Consider the following 23,273-nt stretch of genomic DNA (forward strand, 5'->3'; position numbering starts at 1 on the left):
CCTCCACTGTCACTTGATGTAGTTTTGGTTCCTTGTCACTGTCACATTTGGCTAGCTCAGTTGGGGTTTAAAAAACAATTAATATTCAGTAATTTTATAGTTATTGAACTGAATTGAGACTATTGTATTTGGTAGAGTTGCTAATAGCTAAACTGAAGTTGTTTCATAATTGATAAACTTTGCAACATTGACACAGTTGAGCAGAAACAACATTGAACTAAACTGATTTTTGATTGATAATCATACTATTTTGTTTGTAGAGTGACTTTACAGCTTAAATTGAATTTGTTTCATCAACATCAACACTGTGATTTTCTTGCTTATTATTGTGAAGCTGCTTTGGAACAATCTGTATTGTATAAAGTGCTATATAAATAAATTTGACTTGAATTTTGTTTTAAAATCATATAAATGTGTGTGGTGGCTCACCAAAAGACCCCCTCATCTGAATAGTGCTTATACAGGAAATGGCTGTAGAGATAATATTCTTACTTGAAATGGACTAGAGACTTAGACCCAGAAACAGTATTCGATTCAATTACTAAGTTAATACATGTTCAAAATCACTTCAGCAAAGTTTGTACCATATTTTTTTTAAAAAAACATAAATGAATTCAATAAATATACTGTAATTAAAATGAGTTCATTTCAAAAATACAGGCTTTATGGTAACAATAAATAATATTTTATATGATTAATATCATAATTTAAATATTATAGTTTTATTATGAATACAGTGATTATTTCTAAGGTGGACACCCAACATAATAATATTGAGCAATCTAAATCTAACCATGTCATGTCAACAAATTAAATGTCAGACAGCTATTTATTATCAGTTCAATTATGGTTATGTGCTTTTTACCCCAAATACCACCCTTTTATATATTCTTCAGTTGAAAAAAAGCAATCATTTTTGATTGAAAACCATTAACAAGATCTTTGTCTTGAAATATATTTTGTAATAATATTGATTCTTATTTGCTATATAACCCTATAACATTTTAAAGGTGCAGTGTGTAAATTTTAGGGCCATCTGTAGCGGTGTAGTTAAGAACTGCAACCGACAGCAGCTCACCACTCCCTTTCGCGTGATTTTAGAAGCTATGGTGGCCGTCTGGCCGACACAAGTCAAAGATGTTGTCTGAGACAGCAGAGAGTACGTTAGCCAGTCAAGCAATGAGGTTTCTTCTTACTTCTAACAAAGAACAGTCTCTGCTTCTAATAAACCAGACAACTACTACTACTTACTTCTTCATCCATATTTAACATAGTGACGATGCAAGCTGCCTCTAAAAACATGAACGATTTAGAAGAAGAACAACATAGTAACTAAATACACTCTGTAGAGTGTTTGTCCAGTTAGGGCAGCTGTAGAAACAAAATAACGACTTAACATGGAGGGGGGACCCACGGTGAATGAGATAGAAATGGCTCATTCTAAAGTAATAAAAACATAACGGTTAGGTATATTATAACGGTCTTTATACACAACTGAAAACATAGTTAGGTATATTATATTTCAATAGATCCTCTCAATTTTTTCACATTGCACCTTTAAAAACCTTAAATATCAGATAACTTAATACAGAATTGACTGTGTTTCTGCCCGCGATCACATCAAGAATCACCCAAATTCCTGTGAACCGTGGATATTTAGAAAAGTGCTGTGATGATTTTTGATGCAATCTAACTGTTAAGAGGAAAATAAAAACAAATTTTACCATTTTACCCTGGTGCACCTTTACACCTGTTGTACCCCTTATATTGTGGACTGTTAGGTAAATGGGGTGTGATCTACTAGAAAATAGTATGTGTTACTCCGCCCTTATACACGTTGGCCTCTTTCACATTGTTATTGGTTCCCGCTGGTGACTGTTTACTCTTTATAGCTTCAGTGTTGTACCTGGAACTTTCAGTGAACAGTGCTCTTGGGGTGCAGAGAGTACGAAGAATCTGTTTGTACTCTTGCCTAAAGTTCTGGTTGAGCAACCCATAGACAACAGCATTCAGACAGCTGTTGAAATATGCCATAAAGTAGCTGGTAACAAACAGCCACTCCGGGACATTCGGCGCCACTCTTGCAGGGTTAACCGCCACGGCGAGCCCAATGAAGTTCAGGGGCGCCCAGCACACAGCGAACAGCACGAACACCACAAACATCGTCAGGAAATTCCTCAGGTCAGCTGCTCTGACCTTTGGATTGGGCCGGACACGACCTTTGACCCTAATCACCAATGTCCATATGCGCAGGTAGCAGAAAGAAACCACACCCAGCGGGACAAGGAAGTGGATCAGAACGACGCAGACTGTATAAGAGGAGCTTGCTGTCTGGGTGAACGTGCAGGAGAAGACGCGTGGGTCGTATTTTAGGGAACCCACAAGGAAGTTTGGCACGGTGGCCAGAGCGGTTAGCACCCAGGTAAGCAGCAGGTACAGACAGGTGTTCTGGCGTGAATAGAGTCGGTCGTAGCGGAGACTGTGGCAAATGTAACAGTACCGGTTGATGGCGATAGCCGTGATGTTGAAGACCGACCCAATCACACTCAGTCCCATTACAAACCCACTCAGCTGGCAGTGCAGGGAGCCCATTGTCCAGTCATTATGGAACATAGCGACCAAAGCCAAGGGGTAGGGGTACAGCGCCACCACCAGGTCAGCAACAGAAAGACTCACCACAAAGATGTTACCTATGAGAGAGAAAAAAAGAGTGACAAATTTAAATTGTATTAAAATATGAATTAAACCATATTACAATTACTTATGACAACTGGGTAACCCAAACACAACAGCAAAGTAAAAAAATAAATGATTAAATTAATATTCTGTCACCCATAAAAAAAGAAGGTATTCTGAAAGCCATTGGAGTCCAGACAACATTGAATGGATAAAAATAAAAATAAATAAATAGACTTTTTTCAACAATTATTATTATTATTATTATTTTTTTCAAATAATAATTTGAAAGCCAGTGGACCCTACATGGACATGAATCCCACTGATTTTCATTGTATGGACAAAAAACAAACAAACAAAAAAGCCACTGAGACATGAAACAATGACATGGTGGTGTTTAAATGACAGAAATTTCCTTTTTGAGTAAACTATCCCTTTAATGCACATAAATACATATCAGATATGAATACCTGTAGGGGTAATTCAAACTGTTCACTATACTGAGTGTTGCTAGTAGCCATTCCCCCTTGACTGTACCTATATGTATCATGAGGTGGATCACATGAGCTCCACTCTCATATGATCGCTCATATTATGTCATTGTACATTTGCATAGAGTTGAACTCTGCTCAACTTTGTTGCATTGCCAACGGTCTCTGTTGCTCATGTCACCTCATATCACCAACTCTCATTGAAAATGAATGACTTCCGGTTGCTTTGTCACAGCAAATCGCCATCAGTGTGAATGCCCTTCAGGGGACCACAAGGACTGCTGTGCACAGGATGCCTTTGCCTGTTACCATATGAGGGACAATGAGTAAATGTGCCTCTTTGTCTCTATCTCCAAACCATTACTCAACATACTATTACCTCTCTCTTTTTTTTTTTTGTATCCTTCTAAATTTTTGTTACTTGCTTATATAACTTTGCGCTTCTTGGCGGAACGCAAAACTTTTTTGAGCGAACAAAAAAAGCATGAAATATATTTTAAATATATATTTTGTTAAAGAAAAAAGCATCTTGCACTGACTTTTCTTCCTCTGTGATATCAGCAAATACAGAATAAAGCATCTCTAAGAGTATATGCGTGTTTGAAAAGAGTGTGTATGTGAAAGCTAGACAGGGAGTGTCAGAACTGTGTGTAGACTGACAGAATACAGACACCAATATGTAATTTATAACTCGAGTAGTGAGGTGCTGGAATAACTGTTATCCCTGCAGACTACTGGCTCAGTTGACGCTGACCCACCCACGCATTTTAGTTTTCATTTAATGTTGTTTAATGTAGTTGAATATAAACATTTACTGTGATGTTTTGCGAGACATTGGCTGCTTTTCTGCTGTCTTACATTTCTGTTTTTCTCACCGTCTTGGAGTTGCTGGTGTGTTATCTGTTTTTGGCCCTGTGAAACCCTGTGTGTATCCCGATGATCTGAGGTTGGGTGTGTGTGGATCCTTTATTGGCCTGGAGTTCTGCTCTCGCTTAGGTATCACTGAATGACATTTGTGACTTATAGTACTGTGATTTTCAAGAATTCTACTGGATTGGATATCAGAATGCTGTTTTCTTTTTCTATATTTGTAACCCTAGCCTACATTGTAATTTGGTTTTGTGGAATACAGGAATCAAGACTCTGGCACGGTACTTGATTTTCTGAACTTCTTCACCGGATCATCATTTGTCTGGTAGCATTTTTATTCAGGAAGTTTGCTCTCATTTCAACTTTTGCGTCGGCCAACATATTTACATTGTGGCGCTTGTCAGGAGTAGGCCAACATGCTTTGCGTGCCTTTTTAAATGTACTTTGCTCCTATTCCAGGTGCTCAGGACCCTTTACTCTGCACATCTAATTTAGGTCTTCGAATAAGCATGACAAGAATGTAACCTCATTTAGTTGAATGTGCATTCAATAGCAAAAAAGTGGCGTTCCTCCATGATATCATTCTGGATAAGAAACTTGACTTTCTCTACCTCTGTGAGACATGGCATCATCCAAATGACCATTTAAATACTATCTCACTAATTGTTTCCAGTATGTACTGTATGTCTGGGAAAAAATAAATCCAAACCAACACCGATACAGCAAGGTGTCCCGCAGAGGTCTGTGTCTGTGTTAGGGCCCATTCTTTTTAACTTCTAAAATCAGTCTCACTCAGTTGAATGTGTGTTCAATTTATAAGAAAGTGCCATTCCTTTATGATTTCATTCGGGATAAAAAACTTGACTTTCTCTGCCTCTGTGAGACATGGCATCATCCAAATGACTGTTTAAATACTATTTCACTGATTGTTTCCAGTATGCAAAAATTGGGGGAAAATAAATCCAAACCAACATTGGTACAGCAGGGTGTCCCGCAGGGGTCTGTATTTGGGCCTGTTCAGTTTAACATATACATGTTACCTCTTGGAGAGATCATTTGAAAGTTTGGTCTTAGGCTAGTGATACACAGATTTTTGTCAGTATGCACCCTGACCTGAACTCTACAATTAAAGTTCTAACATGTTGCTTGGATGAAATATAAGTGTGCCGTGGATGCAAGAATTTTTTCTTAAACTCAATGACTCAAAATCTGAAATTCTACTTGTTGGTATGCCGACAACTCTGCATAAACGTTATTTAAATTTGTTAACTGATGCCAGTTCAGTATCTCCATCGTTTCAAGCGCACAATCTTTGCATTATTTTTGATGCACAGTAGAAATTCAATGCCCATATTAAAATGGTCTCGAAAACTGCTTTCTTCCACCTTATTGCCAGACTTAGACCTTCTCTATCCGTGCCCGATGCGGAAAGGCTTGTTTACACAAATATCAAATCTAGGCTTGATTATTGCAATGCACTTTACTCTGGTCTTCCTGATAAATCCATTAAGAAACTTCAATATATTCAGAATTCAGCTGCCTGGGTACTGACTCATACAACTGTTCACAAGTGTAGATAAAGATAAACACTCTATAGATAAAGAGAAAAAAATGCCCCACTGCCAGACCTCGTCTGGCTGTCTTTAAAAGCGGAGTAATTCAGCCTCATGTTCCATATCAAAAACAAAATGGTCAGATATCCATCTTCTCTAAAATGACCTCATTGTGTCTTAGCAAAAATGCATTTCTTATTGAGTTGCCCCCGTAAACCCATTTACAAATCTTTTGCTGAATTCAAATGGTGCTCATGTCCGCAGTTTCAATCATTCTTTGGCTCTTCGCAACACTGATCAGGTCACACTTGTTTTGCTTGCAATTTCCCATTCATGAATTCTCATTGACCCTCCATCACACTCCATCTTGAACCAAAGGAGCTAAAAAGAGTACGTGCCAGGAAAACTGAACATGTTTGACAACTCATGAAGGTCGCATTCTTGAGTGAAACAGATTCAAACAGACTGATATCACCTAAGATGTCCACTTATGCAAAGTATTATGAAATGATCAGACTGGGCCACACTCTACTTAGGGTAAAAAAAATTAAAAATAACAAACAAACTCACAGATAAAACAAAATGCACATATTTAGGTCACTTCTCTGTTTCCTATAAAAGCTGGAATAAAACATTATGCCTCCTACCCATTTGACCTACCTCCTTGGAGGTCAGAAATAACATTACATGAAACAAATATAAAAAAACAGAAATAACATGCCAGAAACAAAGCCCTACTTGTCATAAGATCATTTTCTACTTGAGGTTGAAAAACACTTTCATAGCCTGCTCTGTCTGCAACAAACAGCAGATTGTCATGTAAAACTTACTTTTTCCCAACTAAGAGAGAAACAAGATTCATTTACAGATTAGGTCTTCCTGGTGAGAACAATCACACACAAACTCCAAATCGGATTTTAGACAGCCGTAAATCTGCACCTTTCTCACCATGTCAACTTTAGCATCAGAAATGATTTATCTGACCATTTCTTTTAAATCTATAGTGGCATTTTGAGTAGTGTCTCAGCCTGCCAACATTTGTCAACTCAAAGCCACAGCTGACAGGAAGTGTGCTTTGAAAAGATCACCATCTCCCGCCATCAGTCTAGGACGAGTCCAATAACCTGAAGCATCACACACAGGACGACAAACAGGATACTTAAGATGTGCTGAAATTATCACTATTCATGGGAACATGTGGAGGAATCATCTTACTTTGATGTGTATGTTGTTATGATGATTGATCTTGCATTTTATGTGTTGTGTTAAACTTTATTTATTTAATTAACTGAAGATGTGTCATGTGATGGAAATATTTCATGTCGACATGCAATGTACAGAAAATGCAGACTAAGGATGCTCAGGTCAAAGACCAGTCACATGATTAGCTTAGATCATTACAAACCAATCACCAGAACAAATCACAGTGATGAAGACATTGATTTTTACTCAACTGTAAGACTTAAATGTGCATGTACCTTTCTATTCATTGAGACTCACTCCATTGTTGTGACGAGTGACCTCCCGGCTGTAAATAAAACTTCATTTCTACAAAGAGCAACTTGGAAGTCGTGTCAGGTATATGCTGCGCAGCTAAGGAATAAGAAGTACTAAAGATTCTACGCTCAAAAGACCACAGCGAGACAGTGATAGTGTTGGAAGACTATAGAGTCGCCCTCGGGGTGAGGCTGTAATACTCAAAGTTAGTATTAATGATCCTGTGTCGGACCAGAGTACACCTGAGAAGGACGGTGAGAGTGTATAGATGCTAAAGACCTGTGTGCTCACGTGTGATTGAGGTAGTGATAGTAGCTTCTTGATGGGACGCCGTCACCTTACTTCGGGAGGGGAATTATCTCGAAGTATTGGAAATGTATTAGTAGTATTCGACAAGGGAACTACCTCGAGATACTGAAGTATTATATTGTATTATATTCGGGACGTGAATTACTTTAAAGGTACTGTAGTACTGTATTGGTACTGAGTATTATATATTATATTGACAACTGGAGGTTGTTTGAATTGTCAGTGGTGAAGTCGGATTAGTAATGAGAATTTCCACGACAGTCATAAGTTCTGACATGGAAAAAATTAACCATGTTAGTAAATACTGTCACAGTTCCCTTCTGTCCCGGACTCCAAAGCCCTGATCCTCCTTGTTTCCACACCTGCGCTCACTGCCTCGTCACCTCCCCATCATCACGGATTACCTGCTCCTGATCATCTGCACTCCCTTTATAATGGACTCACTCCTTCACTCCTTGTCTGTTCTATTGTTTACTAAGTGTGTTTGGTTGTGTTCTTGCTCCTTCATTCAATAAATGCTCCAGTTCTGTAGAAGTCTGATACCGCTTTCTCTTTGCTACAACCAACCCGTAACAGAAGAACAGACCGAAACCAGATCCAAGGTCTCAGTGGGGGACCGTCTGTGGACCCTCAGGCAGGATGGTCGCCCGCTGGAAAGGTACGTGGAGGAATTTGCTGAGCTTTCTTGCAAGGTGAACTGTCCAGATGCTCCACTTAACGCCTGTTTTCTGAAGGGCCTGGACGAGGATACTATTCGTTATATTGAACCTGCCTGTTACTTCTCCCTAGTCAAGTCTATTGATCTGATTCTCTTTTTAAATGGTTCCGATTTCGAAATTGAAGAGGTTCAAGAGAAAACGTATCATCCTCGTCCAGTCCCCTCAGAAAAACATGTCAGTCTCCTCTACATACCCCTCCAGTGGGTATTCCCATGTGGTCCAGCCTGACCTGGAGCCCAAACTGCCCAAAAGGAGGGCCACCGCGAGGCCCAGACGGCCTAAGAAAATGGCCGTTGCCTCACCAGAGCCTCCAGTGAAGCCTGCCGCCAAGCCGGAGCCCTCACCAAGGGAGGACGATTGGCTCATAGACTTTTGGACGGAACCAGTTGCTCCAGTCTTCCACAAGCCCGCTCCAGCCCACGAATCCTGTTCCATCACTACGGATTCCCCCAAATAATTTTTTTTTTGTGGGTGGGGGGCATATAACTGTGGGTGGGGAACTTATGGGTGGGGCTCCGGTACTGCCATGGCCGCCCGAGGCTCCTGATCTGCCATGGAGATCTCCGTACTTGCCTGCACCTCCCTCATCCACGTGTAGGTCTCCAGGGCGCCCATCCCCCCTCCCTGGTTGTTCCATCAATGGCGTGAGGTTTGCCTAATGGGAGGAGGAGGTAATGACACAGTTCCCTTCTGTCCCAGACTCCATCAGACTCGCTTCCTCTTTGCTACAACCAACCCGTAACAAATACACTGTACAATAGCTGTGATTCACTAATCGTGATTATGCATGTGTTTATGCATAAAATAATTTTCATGCACAAATCATAATTCTTTATTTTCTTTCTAATTAAAACCACATACTGTTTGTAAAAACACATTTCATAACATCATTTTCTGTCAATTTTTAAAAATATATATTATTAGAAATTAACAGGGAGTGACTGTATTTCTTAAAGTAGCCTAGTCATTTTGAGTCACAATGAGTAAAATGTTCATGAAAAGACAAAATGGAGCCTTAGTCATGAACAGCAGTCAAAAAAATGGTGAGAAACACAGTCTTATGTATTCTATAAAAAATATTTTGTGATTTCACTGTTTTTTAGAATAGCAACACCTTTCTTTACTCAAGGATCATATGAATGCACTCAGGCAAAAGATAGCATAAAGGCCCCAATATACTTCAAACGAAATAGAAGAAAGAACTGATGTGACGTCATTTCGAACAAAATCAGGCCAAAGCGAAGTTCTTTTTGTGTTCTTTTTGGAAGTTCAAAACGGCTTGCCAAAGCGAACTTTCAGGAAAAGTTTGCTCCAGCTGCAAAACACCTTCATGCCACCATTGGTCCGTGACGATAACGTAATAGGAGGTGTGCGCTGAGGCTCCGCCTTCATTCGCGTGGAAGTCTTCTCTGACTCATTTGATCTGTAGAGTTTGTTGAGGTAAGAGCTCCACCGGTGAAAACATGAACACACTGGATAGCCACTTTATAGTACAAAATGAAGTTGTGCTTCTGATGAAATGAGGCACTGACACTGTTTTTTCGTGTTTGATACTGAAAAGCTGTTTGCTTTTAAGCAATCTATTGCATAAACATCTATTCTATATGCTATAAATAAACATGATGTGACTGGAGTTTTAAAAAAAAAAGTTTGCTGTTTTCTCATTTTTGTTGTGTTTATTTTGTTACTGAGAAGAAAGTTTACAGCATGTATTTACATATTCATCTAACCGTGGCTCTCAGCAGTGTGGGCGGCGTCAGATGTTCGATTACAGTATATCGCTGCTCACGGATTTCGCACTTCATTTTACCCCTAAACGAAGAACTCAAAAGAACTTTGTTTGAAGTATATCGGGTCCTTGAGTGAGCACATAGATTAGAGATGTTTTATGCAAATTACTTACTGCAGCCGCAAGCCCCTTACTTCATTTAGAATAATGTAGATATATTGTTAGAACTAACTTATTAAAATGATCTTGAGAACTTTTTCTCCACACATAAATATGCAAATTACATTATTGTGAATTGTAGTTAAAGGGATAGTTCACCCAAAAATAAAAATAAAAACACAAAGGAAGATTTTTTGAAGAATATTTTACATCTGGGGCACCATAGTAGGAAAAATAATACTATGGAAGTGAATGGTGGCCCAGATCTGTTTGGTTATTAGCATTCTTCAAAATCTTAGTAAATGGACTATCCTTTAAATTATAATCAGAAGTATTATTGCTATATTAAAATCAGTGATACTGGGCTTGATAATACTTGATATCAAAATCAAAAAATCAAATGTAAGCATTTTGTAAGCAATTGCACATATTATCAAGATACAATTCCCTCAAGGTTGCAATGTCTATTTAGCGGAAACACATTTTCAATTGTGCGCTCAAATGCCTGAGTGGTCTGATTCTGTCCTGCAGCTCATCACTGAGATCAGAGCAGAATCCTCAAACTAAGCTTAATTCGGACCTGAAACTTGATGAAGGAGTTTTTGACTTCTTTCAAACAGTCTCTGGAAATAGATCCTCTGGCAACAGAGTCAAAATGGTCAGGGAACTGCACACAGGTCACTGCGGGTTCTTTGCACTGACATTTACAATGACATTTATATGGAGAGTCAGTGCTGTTGGCGGCGGACAAGGACGTCATTTCTGAGTGGGAAAGTATTTTGGACATAAACTAAAACGGAATATCTTGAGTTAATGGGTCTCCGTAAAGCCCTTCCTTCCAAAAATCCACAATGCGCTCTGAATGGTCACACTTTGAGTGTGTTTCAGAATTGTAATGCCCCTTATTATAACAATGATATTCAACACACTACTAACACAGCTCACAACTCAACCAGGCTCAACTGTTTTGTTTTTTTCTTTTTGGTTTTTTTTTATTTGTGTATGCAGGTATTTGTGTATGCAGGTATTTGTGTATTTGTGTATGCAGGATTTATTTAAATATGGAATACTGTGACAAGTACGTTCCTGGAAGAAAACACGATTACAATCGAGGCTTTTCAAGGAGTTCAGAAACAGTACTTAGTGATAGAGAATTACTCTCTTTGGAGTGGACTTGTGCTTTGTAATTTTTGCAGAGCTTTTTCATGCTTAAACAGCAGCATCACACTCTAAAGAAAGTTGAAAGTGTAAAAAAAAGCATATATGACCTCTTAAAGATATAAAAGATGTAATGTATCAGAAGCATTTTTGCTCTGGGTACATTCATAGGTTGAGGTTAAGATGGCTTTGAGTTGCAAACAGACTCTTAATATCAGCATGAACCTACACAGCTGTCCGAGGATCAAAACACATGGCCCATGGTCAGATATAAAACATTTAGGGAGCTGTATTTCAACTAGGGCTGGGGGATATATCAAATATTGGCGATAATATCGCAATAATTTTGATGATGATGTAAAATTTGAAAATGGTTCAGTTTTCAGATAACAGATACCAATCAAAATACCGTCATTTGCAAGGTGTGCAAGATAATAGCTACAAAGGGTGGTAGCAACACTAATCTCTTTCAAGCAACATCCTGTGCAGTACGAGCAATGCATGAAACTCTGTGAGCCACCATCACTAGACTCAGCTTCTTCATCTGCCGAGAAGTCTGATAGGCCTGTCGTCCCTAAACAAATAAAGCTGGTTGATTCATTCTCCTCTTGCGGTGTGCCATATGCGAGAAATAGTAAAAAGTGGGAAGAAATTACATCGGCGGTTACGTTTCACATAGCCAAAGATATGATACCTGTCAGAAAAACCTGGCTTCAATTGGCCGCTAAAGACAATCGACCCCTGATACAATTTGCCTTGCCATAAATACCTTGCCCAGGATGCGCTCCCAAAACTGTATTTTAAAGTTCGCAAACAGCTGTCACAGAAGCTTTCTCAGATAACGCACTTCGCGACCACTTCCGATCTATGGACGAGCCGAACCTGTGAACCCTACATCAGGCTTACCATTCATTTTATTGATGGCTGGTGTGAAATGTTGTTTTGCACTACTTCAGTTCAGTTACAGTTGGGGGTTTTTTTCATGAGGGCAAAAGAAAATCATGTTTCTTATTATTTAAAAGCAAATGCAAACATATCAAGATATATATTGAATATCGTAAAAAAATTTACAATATCGAGATATCAATTTTTTTTATATATCGCCCAGCCCTAATTTCAACATCTAATAACACCACAGTTCATGAGAGATAAGGTGTGAATACTGAACCTTTCCTTTATCACTATTCTCCAGCTTGAATGCAGATGGGTCTACTCTTGTTTTATTCCTTATCAAAAGTGAAGGACCTAAAGACAGTGTAATAATGACATGCTTATTTTATAGAAGCTCATATATAATGTTTGGGAGAGAGAGAGAAAGATCCGGAAAGTGAGTGAGAAAGAGAACAGGATTTATTTTGTCTGTGGTTCAGATCAGGACAGTTCCTGCAGGAAGGACTGCCTGGGGATCACTATATATCCACATGATTATCCTGAACAGAACGGTTTAATTGGTTTTCTTTCTCACAATTTCTCATGACAAACTCTACACAAGGACATATGATCTACAACCCTGAGCTGCATGTGTAAATAAGTCACATGGAGGACACATGGGAGATCTCAGCATAAAGCCTTACACTTCTTGTGTTCCTTAATCTTAACATTAAAAAAAAATGGATAAAGTTTCTTAATATGGTGTTACTGGGCATGATTCATCAGTGCACTATGTTTGTTATCTTTCATCGAAATATAATTCCTAACCATAGGTATATAAAATATATATTATTACTGAATTTAATATAGCGTAGGCTTCTACTCTTACTATTTCTGTCATATCTTCAGGCTATTTGGCAGAAATATATATATATATAAGAAGGTAATATCTGAGTGCTGAATGCCAGAACTGACCAATCAGAATCAAGTATTACAAAGAGATATGTAATACGTGCTTTAAGCCTAAATAAATATGGATAGAGGTAGATGTCTCTTTTTACTCAATTAAGGAAAATACTAAATTATACAAATTAAAATGTACACATGCTATTTTGGTATTGATAAAGAGGGTACAAAGTCTGTCTTGTAAACACTTGTTTGCCAGTGTTAAAGAATAGTGAAATAACACGGAAGCAACAGTGTCCTGTTCACACACAGACAAGACAAGCAGATGGGGTCACGAACAGATGCTTCACCAGCTCAGGAGATCAAACTGACACCTTCTTACCATATTGGCACCTCCACATATGGCCAAATTATAAGACTGAGAAAGAATCCATTGAAACAAATGCAAAAGATATAGTTTTTTTTTTCTCCAGCTGGATACAATATTGACACCTAGCAGCAGGCGGTGAGATGATTTTATAGGCAGTCATCACAATGCTGAGCTAGATGAGTTTCTGCAGTGCAAAACTGGAAAAAAAGACCTTGGCAAACAATAAACAAGGAAGACTCTGAAGGGAGAGTGTTAGCTGAAGATGGATGTGCATAAGGTTATTTTCCAGGCAAGCGTCTTAAGATCCAAATTCATTCTCAAACTTCTCGCTGTTGAAAACAGCAGAGAAACTAAAATCTTGTTGGAGAAAAGACATGTTTTGAGGTGTCAGCATGTTCTGAGTTCCATCTGGAGACGTTTGGGCTTCAGAAATGCATAGAGTGCAATCTTTCTGCATTGCTGAGGAAGACCAAAATAGATTTCATATCTCTGTTGTAATTTATAGCTTCATTAACTTATTATTTTTTTTTTTTTACTTTCAAAATTATGTATTTTTAAGAGTGTTATCTGCTGTGGACACCATGCATTTAGAATTGTGATGTAAGCCAACAACAGTCTGTAAGTTAGCAAGAAATAGGCCATTTTAAAACCAATTGCAACAAATGTTATGAATTTATAAAATAACAAACTATAATATATTGTGATCTCCCTTAGAAAATATCACAGACCACATCAGTACCTGAGGTGTTTGATGGACTGAAACCAGGCTGAATGTGCTTATGCAACCTCACCACATATACACACACCCCCCACCACACACACACAAACACACTCTCACACATACATGAACACACATGTCGTGTTGCATTATGCAACAAAGTTTATATAATTCTTATAATTATGCAAAATTAAAATATCCTTGTGAAAGTCATGAATGGTGTCCAAAAATACAAAAACATATTAATATTATATCATATCATAAATCATAATATAAAAATTGTGTATTATAATTTGTATATTTGAAAAATAATATATAAATGTATAAAATTATTTTATTTTATATAAAACATAAAATTATATGAAAATTATAAAATGTTTGATATTTGATATTATATTTCTTATAAATACACATTCTCTCATAGGAAATACAGTTGTGGTCAGCATTATTGGCACCCTTGGTAAATATGATCAAAGATGACAGTAAAAATGAATCTGCATTGTTTATCCTTTTTATCTTTAATTCATAAAATTAGCAAAAATCTATCCTTTCATTGAAGGAAAAGAATTGAAAGTGGGGGGGAAATCACATTATGAAATAAATGTTTTTCTCCAAAACACGTTGGCCACAATTATTGGCAGCCTTTTATTCAATATTTTTGCAACCTCCTTTTGCCAAGATAACAGCTCCGAGTCTGCACCTATAACACCTGACAAGAGATCAGAGATCATTCCTTTATACAGAATCTCTCCAGATCCTTCAGATTCCCAACTCCATGTTGGTGCTTCTTCTCTTCAGTTCACTCCACTCATTTTCTTTAGGGTTCAGGTCAGGGGACTGGGACGGCCATGGCAGAAGCTTCATTTGTAACATCTTCAGTTGATTGGAACTTCTTAATTATCTTCCTGATGATGGAAATGGGGATTTTCAATGTTTTAGGTATTTTCTTACAGCCACTTTCCATTTTGTGAAGCTCAACAATCTTTTGCTGCACATCAGAACTATATTCTTTGGTTTTACTCATGGTGATGAATGATTAAGGGAATATGGCCTTTGTGTTTCCTCATGTTTATACTCCTGTGGAACAGGAAGTCATGGCTGGATAATTTCATGTTCATGATCACCCTGTTGTGATAAAAAATGTAAGTATGAATGGCAATAAACTTAGATATTTTACTCATAACAAATTCTAAGGGTGCCAACAATTACGGCCAACATTTTCATAATGTGAATTTCTCCCCACTTTCAATTATTTTCCTTCAATGAAAGGTTATATTTTTGCTAATTTTATGAATTAAAGATCAAAAGGATAAACAATGCAGATTTATTTTTACAGTCATCTTTGATCATATTTACCAAGGGTGCCAATAATTCTGACCACCACTGTACACACTATATACATATATTTTAGTAAGAGTAACCTTAAAAATAAAGGTTCCAAAAAGTTTTTTTCTTCTTCTTTGCAGCCATAGGGTTTGCCAGATTTTTGGTTCCCCAAAGAACCCTTCAGTTAACAGTTCTTAATTTTTGTATATTTTTTTTTCCTTAGTGTGAAGAACATTTTAATAATCCTAAGAAAGTTTTTTCACAATACTTTTTCTAACTCTGGCTGTGAGGGGAAAGAGAATAAATCTGCAGTTCGTAGATGAGTTTCAGAGGTATTAAATTAAAATGCAATTAAAATGCAATTACCTGTTACCCACAGTACCTCTCTGAGCCAGTTCGAGGTTATCAGTGAGTTGGCTGATCTGGCTGCGTCTGTGCTGTCATAAATGTATTTAATAGATAGTCTGGCTCAGTTAGTCTGGAGCATCTATGCTGGAATTAGCTGAAATTGAAATGCATTTTGCAGGCTTATTTTAATACACAGATCAGACAGTGTATTATAACTCTGCACACCTCATCTTTATCTCTCGTTCAGATGCCCAGGATTATATGTGTGGAACATTAAAATTTGCCATCTATCGTCTGGCGTCTGCTAAATTATTGGATTATAAAGCTCATGAGATACTGGTGGTGAAATACCACCACCCCCCAACACAGCTCCGAATACACACACACACACACACACACACACACACACATAGGCACTATAGGGTATGTATAGGGTATGTAAACACACAGACCTATATTCCCCCCTACATCTCAGTATCATAAAAATAACTGAGTGGAAGTGCTGTGAGAGAAAGAGGAAAGAGACAAGAGAGATATTGAGGAGAAGTAAAGGGTAATGGCTTGCAAGTTACTCGCATGAATTCTCAGATCTCTTTTTAAAAATAACAAGTAGTATGTTGCCCGTTATTTACAGCAGTATAATTCAAACTAACAAACAAATAAATCTTTATTTAAATATGTTTCAAATAAATAATTTTATTTAAAACTGTTTATAATTAATTCCAAATTTATGGAATCAGAAAAAAGTAATGTAAAAGAATGTTACTTTCCAAAATATGACACTGTATGTAATTAGTTTCTTTATATTATGAGTAAATCAATATGTAATGCATTGCCTTTTTAGAATACTTCCCGAAAAAAAGGAGGTTGTTTGGGGCACAAATATATGTACTTGGTAAGTATCTGAAGCAGTGTGTTTGTAAGTGTTTATGCGTATGCATGAAAAAAGAAAGAGATGGACTATTTCTGCCTTCATTTCTATAAGTACTTAATGCTGAATTATTCCTGTATGCCAGCCAGTCATATAAAACTGCCAAGCTCCCTTTTGGGAGCTCTGCCAAAAGACAGATCAAACCCACTCCAGCTATCTAAACATCTTCAAACTGCAATATGCAAATGATCATGTTTACTCTTTTATTGTTAAAAATGTAATAGTAGTGAGGTATTCTATCGGCTGTTGAACTTGTCTGACAGGGAGATTGCTGTGACAGTAAGTACAGCAGGTCAGACGGTTGTGCCTGAGGCCGCAGCTCAAGCAAACAAAACATCACCAATGCCATCAAAGACTTTCAGAATCACTGTAATACTCCGTCTCAACACTTCTCCACCTGCACACATGCATTCCAGCTTAATTCACAAGCATTCATGTCAGAAATGACCATATAAGAGCATTAACATGCCTCAGCGTGAACTGGAGACACATTCAATTACGCTGACGCTTGATGTGTGTGTGTGTGTGACTGTGTGTGTCTGCTTATAATGTGAGGGAATAGTGCAGTGAGACCACACATTCTCACTGACTGAGGGTGTGTGTGTTGTGTAGACTGATGTGCCATTAACAGAATTTATGGTCCATATCAACCTCTAAATCATAACTATTTCTGGAGAAGTACAAAAGGTGCTGCCCAGATGCTAAGTGGTTGCCATAGTGTTGCTTTTCAGTCGCTAAGGTGTTATCTTCAACAAGCTGCACAAATTGAGGTACAAATCATTTTTATAGCAAATTGGCACACCTGAATCAGCTAATTAAGGTGTTCAGGATTACTTGAAAATTACACACAGGTGTGCTGGAGCAGGTTGGAGTGGGGTCTGTGGAAGGTAGCCCTGTAAGAGCGGAGTTGGCTACCCTTGACTCAGAGTTCAGTTGAATTCAAAAGAAGAGAATAGATACACCACCAGCGCCAACCTTCCATCACTGTCTGTGTGCATTGCTACACTGAGAGAAGTTCATTGCCTCTTCTCTGAAAGCCATCTGTTCATCATCAGCCCTGAGTGTGTGCCAATGCCAAACACTGCTGCTATATTTCAGGTGAGGCGTAATGGACGAACTGCAGTGTGCTGATGCCGCTAATGGAGACATTGTAATGCGGTAGTGAAATTTTCAAACAGTGAACATTTAAATCCTCTCCACTCAAACCGGTAGCAGCAGCAGCAGTAGTGTGTGTGTGTGTGTGTGTGTGTGTGTGTGTGTGTGTGTGTGTGTGTGTGTGTGTGTGTGTGTGTGTGTGTGTGTGTGTGTGTGTGTGTGTGTGTGTGTGTGTGTGTGTGTGTGTGTGTGTGTGTGTGTGTGTGTGTGTTTACATCTCCATTCAAAACTTTGCAGTCAATAAGATTAATAACTTGAAAGAAATGAATGTGTTTTATTCAGAAAGGATGCATTAATCAAATGTGACAGTAAAGACCTGCATTGTGAGAAATTATTTCTATTTCAAATAAATGATGTCTTTGGAGCTTTCTATTCATCAAAGAATCCTGAAAATCAGTTTCCACAAAAATATTAAGCTGTATTATCATTTTAGCTGTGATAACAATAGGAAATGTTATCCGAGCACCAAATTCTGAAGGATCTTGTGACACTGAAGACTGGAGTAATGACTGCTGAAAATTCAGCTTTTCTATCACTGGAATAAATTACATTTTAAAATGTATTAAAATAGAAAACAGTTCAATAATATTTCACAGTTGGGTTTTTTTGTATATTTTAGATCAAATAAATACAACTTTCATGAGCATATAGAGACTTTTTTTCAAAAACATTAAAGGTGCCCTCGAATGAAACATTGAATTTATCTTGCCATAGTTAAATAACAAAAGTTCAGTACATGGAAATGACATACAGTGAGTCTCAAACTCCATTGTTTCCTCCTCCTTGTGTAAATCTCATTTGTTTAAAGACCTCCGAAGAACAGGCGACTCTCAACATAACACCGACTGTTACGTAACAGTCGGGGTGTACGCCCCCAATATTTGCATATGCCAGCCCACGGTCCAACATTATGATTATGAAAGGCATTAGACGAGGGCAAAACGTCTGGATGTGCATAGCTGAATCAACAGACTAGGTAAGCAAGCAAGAACAACAGCGAAAAATGGCAGATGGAGCAATAATAACTGACATGATCCATGATAACATGATATTTTTAGTGATATTTGTAAATTGTCTTTCTAAATGTTTCGTTAGCATGTTGCTAATGTACTGTTAAATGTGGTTAAAGTTACCATCGTTTATTACTGTATTCACGTAGAGAAGAGCCGTCACTATTTTCACTTTTAAACACTTGCAGTCTGTATAATTCATAAACACAACTTCATTCTTTATAAATCTCTCCAACCGTGTGTAATGTTAGCTTTAGCCACGCAGCATAGCCTCAAACTCATTCAGAATCAGTGAACAATATAACAGTATACAATACAAAATCCGACGCATGCATGCCGCATGCATGACGAACACTTTGTAAAGATCCATTTTGAGGGTTATATTAGCTGTGTAAACTATATTAAGGCACTGTTTAAGGCAAGCGCAATCTCTGTGGGCGTGGACCACGGGATTTAAAGGGGCCACAGCATAAATCGGCGCGTTTATAATGATGCCCCAAAATAGGCAGTTAAAAAAATTAATAAAAAAAAATCTATGGGGTATTTTGAGCTGAAACTTCACAGACACATTCAGGGGACACCTTAGACTTATATTACATATTTTAAAAACATAATATAGGGCACCTTTAAATTTGACCAATCCCAAAAAGAAATGTAATTGTGTTTATATACTGGTTTTATAGTGGGGTTTAGATTACTTAGACAGCTTGCGATGCTTGACTTGGCAGATCTAATTTGTGCAAGAATCTCCTGAACGGTGTGAGGGAACGCCAACTGATGCTGGACATTAAGAAGCTATCAATCAGCACTCTAGTCTAAAGATGGGCCAGAAGACTGGGGTAAGAAAGTATTGATTAAACCCAACTCAGGCTGCCAGAAACTGCACAGCCCCACAACCAAACCCGACGGCTATAGAAATAGCCTGAACTGAGAGGGGAGAAAAAAAGAAAAGGGAATGTGGGTTTCAGATGCCTCGTGCCAAAATTCTAAGTAATATACAACATATATATATTGATATAATAGTTCTTGAAGGCTTATATTCCTTCTTTCTTAAGATTTGACTAAACTATTATTTAAACTAGTATTTATCAGATTTTAATATAAACATATTGTTTAATATAAATATTAAATTATGCATGACTTTTTTTTTAGTGCTGATTTATAGATTTTATAGATATAGAAAACATATTTATAGATCAGAATGTATATAATACCATGTGGTAATTTGTTCCAATGTGCCATGATTACCATGCTTTTTTTTTCCCTCCTCAGTGCATTCATTTGTCACATTGTTGCAAAATGTACCAAAATAATTATCAGTCTGTGACCACTTTGTCTTTGAACAAAATGTATAATATTATAACTGCCAATTACCATAAGTAAATTAACAGATTTTTTTTTCTGTGCATTGAATTGTCATTCTGCAGAACAACATAAAATACTATTAACAATATGTAATACTTAAAATAGAATTACATGAGCACAACTGCACATTCACCATTGATTAAAATGCTTACTAAGAATAAGTTTCACCACCAACAACATTTTCATCGACACAAAACAAAAATCATGCCTTAGCTGTGGCACAGTGAGCAGCGCATAGTTTCCTGTCTCTCCACTTGTCCTGTGCTTAAAGGCATTAAAAGACCAGAAAGCACTAAAATTGGACCAGCTGATTGCGTGCCTCTCTTTTCTACAGCATTCCCATCGTCACACTCAGGACTCTGATGCTACAGAGTTCTCCAGAACATTCCACATTCAAGTTCCCTATAACAGCCTCACTGACACATCCTGAACAATGAGATGGACTCAGCTTGGTATGTGCGGCTCATGCATGTAGTGTGTACATGTGTGTTTGGAGCGAAGCGTATTCGTCCATCTCCCTCAAGACATCCAGTAATGCTGGATCTCCATTCTTTATGCAAACATGCAGGGATTCACATCTGCAAAAGCAGCTCATGGCTCAGGGTAGGCTGGGAAAGCACTGCAAGATCTGAGGCATATTTCGACATGCTGCCTAAACAATTAGGAGAAGCTGCAGAGATCGGAACGGTCTGATGACAGGAATATGCAAAGAGAACAACACCATCTACAACTGGAGCATGCTTTTCTCATTATGACTGATGTGCATCTCATAATTCCCATTTTGTGGACCCCAACATGGATAATTAACTACTCTTTTCAAATCATCAGGTTATAAATTCTCTACTCTGAGAGCACTTTAAACGTGTAAACACCACACTGTGGTCTGATGATAGCACTTCAGCTCTGTTTCTGTATGCCCTGCTGAGATTATGGTCATTCTCATACCAACAGCCTAGTACAGCTTAATCATGTGAAATAACTCTGAACTTAAAGCAGTGAAATCAATAGACACATATACCCCTTACAGGCAGAGAGGCACTCGCTCTCACCTGTATAAGATTACATGCAAAGAAAGAAGGAAATCAGATAATATAGCAAGCAACAGGTCCTGTAACCGATATACAAAGAGGTCCGAAAATCTGAGAACACACTGACAATCTGGGATACAAAATCTAATTGGCAAACAGTAGAAGGAATTAGAAAGATGATGAGCTACATTGACCATGTGAACTGGAACTAGAATTTTCCACCACTGAAACATTGAAAAAACTGAAATATTTTCAAATCATGCTGGTAAACATGGAACATCAGGTTTTTCAAATTCATTGTACCTTTCTTTTCAACTTTTCACTCAAATTGTTTGTATAATGCTGAACATAATTTGCAATAAAAAACACCTCTGTATGTGTGAGCAGTTGTAAGACTGTGTGTGAACTTTATATTCTTGCAGACCCAAAAAAGTCTCACATATCTAGTAATTGTTTCTTCAACACACAGCCTGCAGTATAAAATGAAACCCTGTAAAATGAGTTGTTTGCTGACGTCTTTCTGTTGAAGCGATCATAACCTTGGGCTACATTATCCTGACACTTCTTTGCACAAAGTTATTGTGCCGTTTAACATCATATATTTTGTTGCACAACAAAAAAAAGACAGCCATGTTTTGCTGGTGACTCTTATGTAAGTCTGAGGAAAAGGTGCATCAAAACAGGGCACACAGAGAAAATCATGTTAAATATGTTATGGTATATATAATGTGCCTACTATGACTAATGTGTTGCCTGTTTCCAATAGTTCAAAAAAACAAACTCTATTAACTGAAAAAGATATGATCCATGCCACACTGACACCAACAGCTGAGAACAACTCCAGCCAACATGAAAAGCCAATCCTGCTTTAACTTACATTTAGATGCATGCTATACACAATTACAAAATTTCTCATCAAAAAAAAAAAAAAAAAAAACTGTTCTCATCTAGAATATTACATTACAGTTTATGTGTCTCCCAGAGATCTTCACACCTGCATTCCTCAGTTTCTTGTTCCTATACACGGACAGGATGACCAGTAGATTTCCAACGATATCAGCCACGGTGGTGAAGATCAGCACGCCGGCGAGGGTGGCCGCTACCCCGGGAGAAGTGTTCCTGGCGGGGAGGCAGTTGTTTCCTCGGTATAAACTATCCAGACAGCTCAAGTTCCCCTTCATCATCGCCATTCTTAGGGACCGGTGTAATGCCACATTAAAGTTTCTCCTTTGAGCCACTCTCCAATGGGAAAAAACAAAGTTGGCAAGAACAGGTATCCTCGTACACGTTCCCGAAAATATAGCCAATCCATTATAAAATGTCACTGAGCACTTACAAATCTAATGTAAAAGCCGTTTTCAACTTCCATCGCACGATAGGCTGTCACAAAAGAATCCCTGTGAATTTCCCAGTAGCTCCCATTAAATTCAACTGCATGTTTGGTCGTCGGTGCATCCTATGCTCATTTATCTGGATTGCCACCTCGGATCACAGTGACACACACACACACACACATACCCACACACTCCGGGCTGTTGCTCAGACGCCACACATCACAGCACAGACATCAGCGGCAGTCTGCGTCGCATCCCCGGCGCCCGGAGCCTCTCAGTCTCTAGCTGTCTCCAGCGCACGGTCAGCTGTTCAGCGCCAATCTGAGCAGCGATTAGCCTAACGAGTTGAGGATTCAATCCAGACCACCACCTCTGCGAAGAGTGTCTACAGAGTGTGGAGGTTTATAAATAGGGGATTTTAATATGCGAAATTACGTAATATTATAATTATGTATATTAAATACATGAAATATATATTTTACAATGTCAAGGTAACCAGAAAAGTTAGATTACAATTAGTCAGAGCGCATATTTTAATCTGGGGCTAAATACTAACGAAGCGAACTAAAGTGGCGTTGGTTTGAAGAGGTAACCATAGCAACAGTATGCAGTTTCAGTTAGGATGTGTAGGCTATCATACATTGAAATGTACTGCCTTAGCTGAGCACTTTATAGGTTAGCTTATTACAAATAAAAATAAAATGTTTAAAAAGAGGTTGTCAAAAAACACAAGTTTTGGATAGCGCGCCAA

The 23,273-nt window shown here is 38.0% G+C and overlaps 1 protein-coding gene across 1 annotated transcript; it reads right to left on the minus strand.

Annotated features, from left to right (window-relative positions):
- Positions 1 to 1,800: 1,800 nt before the first annotated feature.
- On the minus strand, positions 1,801 to 22,378 carry mtnr1c (melatonin receptor 1C). The gene is made up of 2 exons (XM_067406642.1): positions 22,183 to 22,378; positions 1,801 to 2,690 (listed from the first exon to the last, which is right to left on the minus strand). Exons 1-2 carry the CDS (start codon positions 22,376 to 22,378, stop codon positions 1,801 to 1,803), a joined length of 1,086 nt encoding a protein of 361 aa, XP_067262743.1.
- Between the last annotated feature and the right edge of the window lie 895 nt (positions 22,379 to 23,273).

Source organism: Chanodichthys erythropterus, chromosome 13 (genome assembly GCF_024489055.1).
Source record: "Chanodichthys erythropterus isolate Z2021 chromosome 13, ASM2448905v1, whole genome shotgun sequence".
NCBI classification, from domain to species: Eukaryota; Metazoa; Chordata; class Actinopteri; order Cypriniformes; family Xenocyprididae; genus Chanodichthys; species Chanodichthys erythropterus.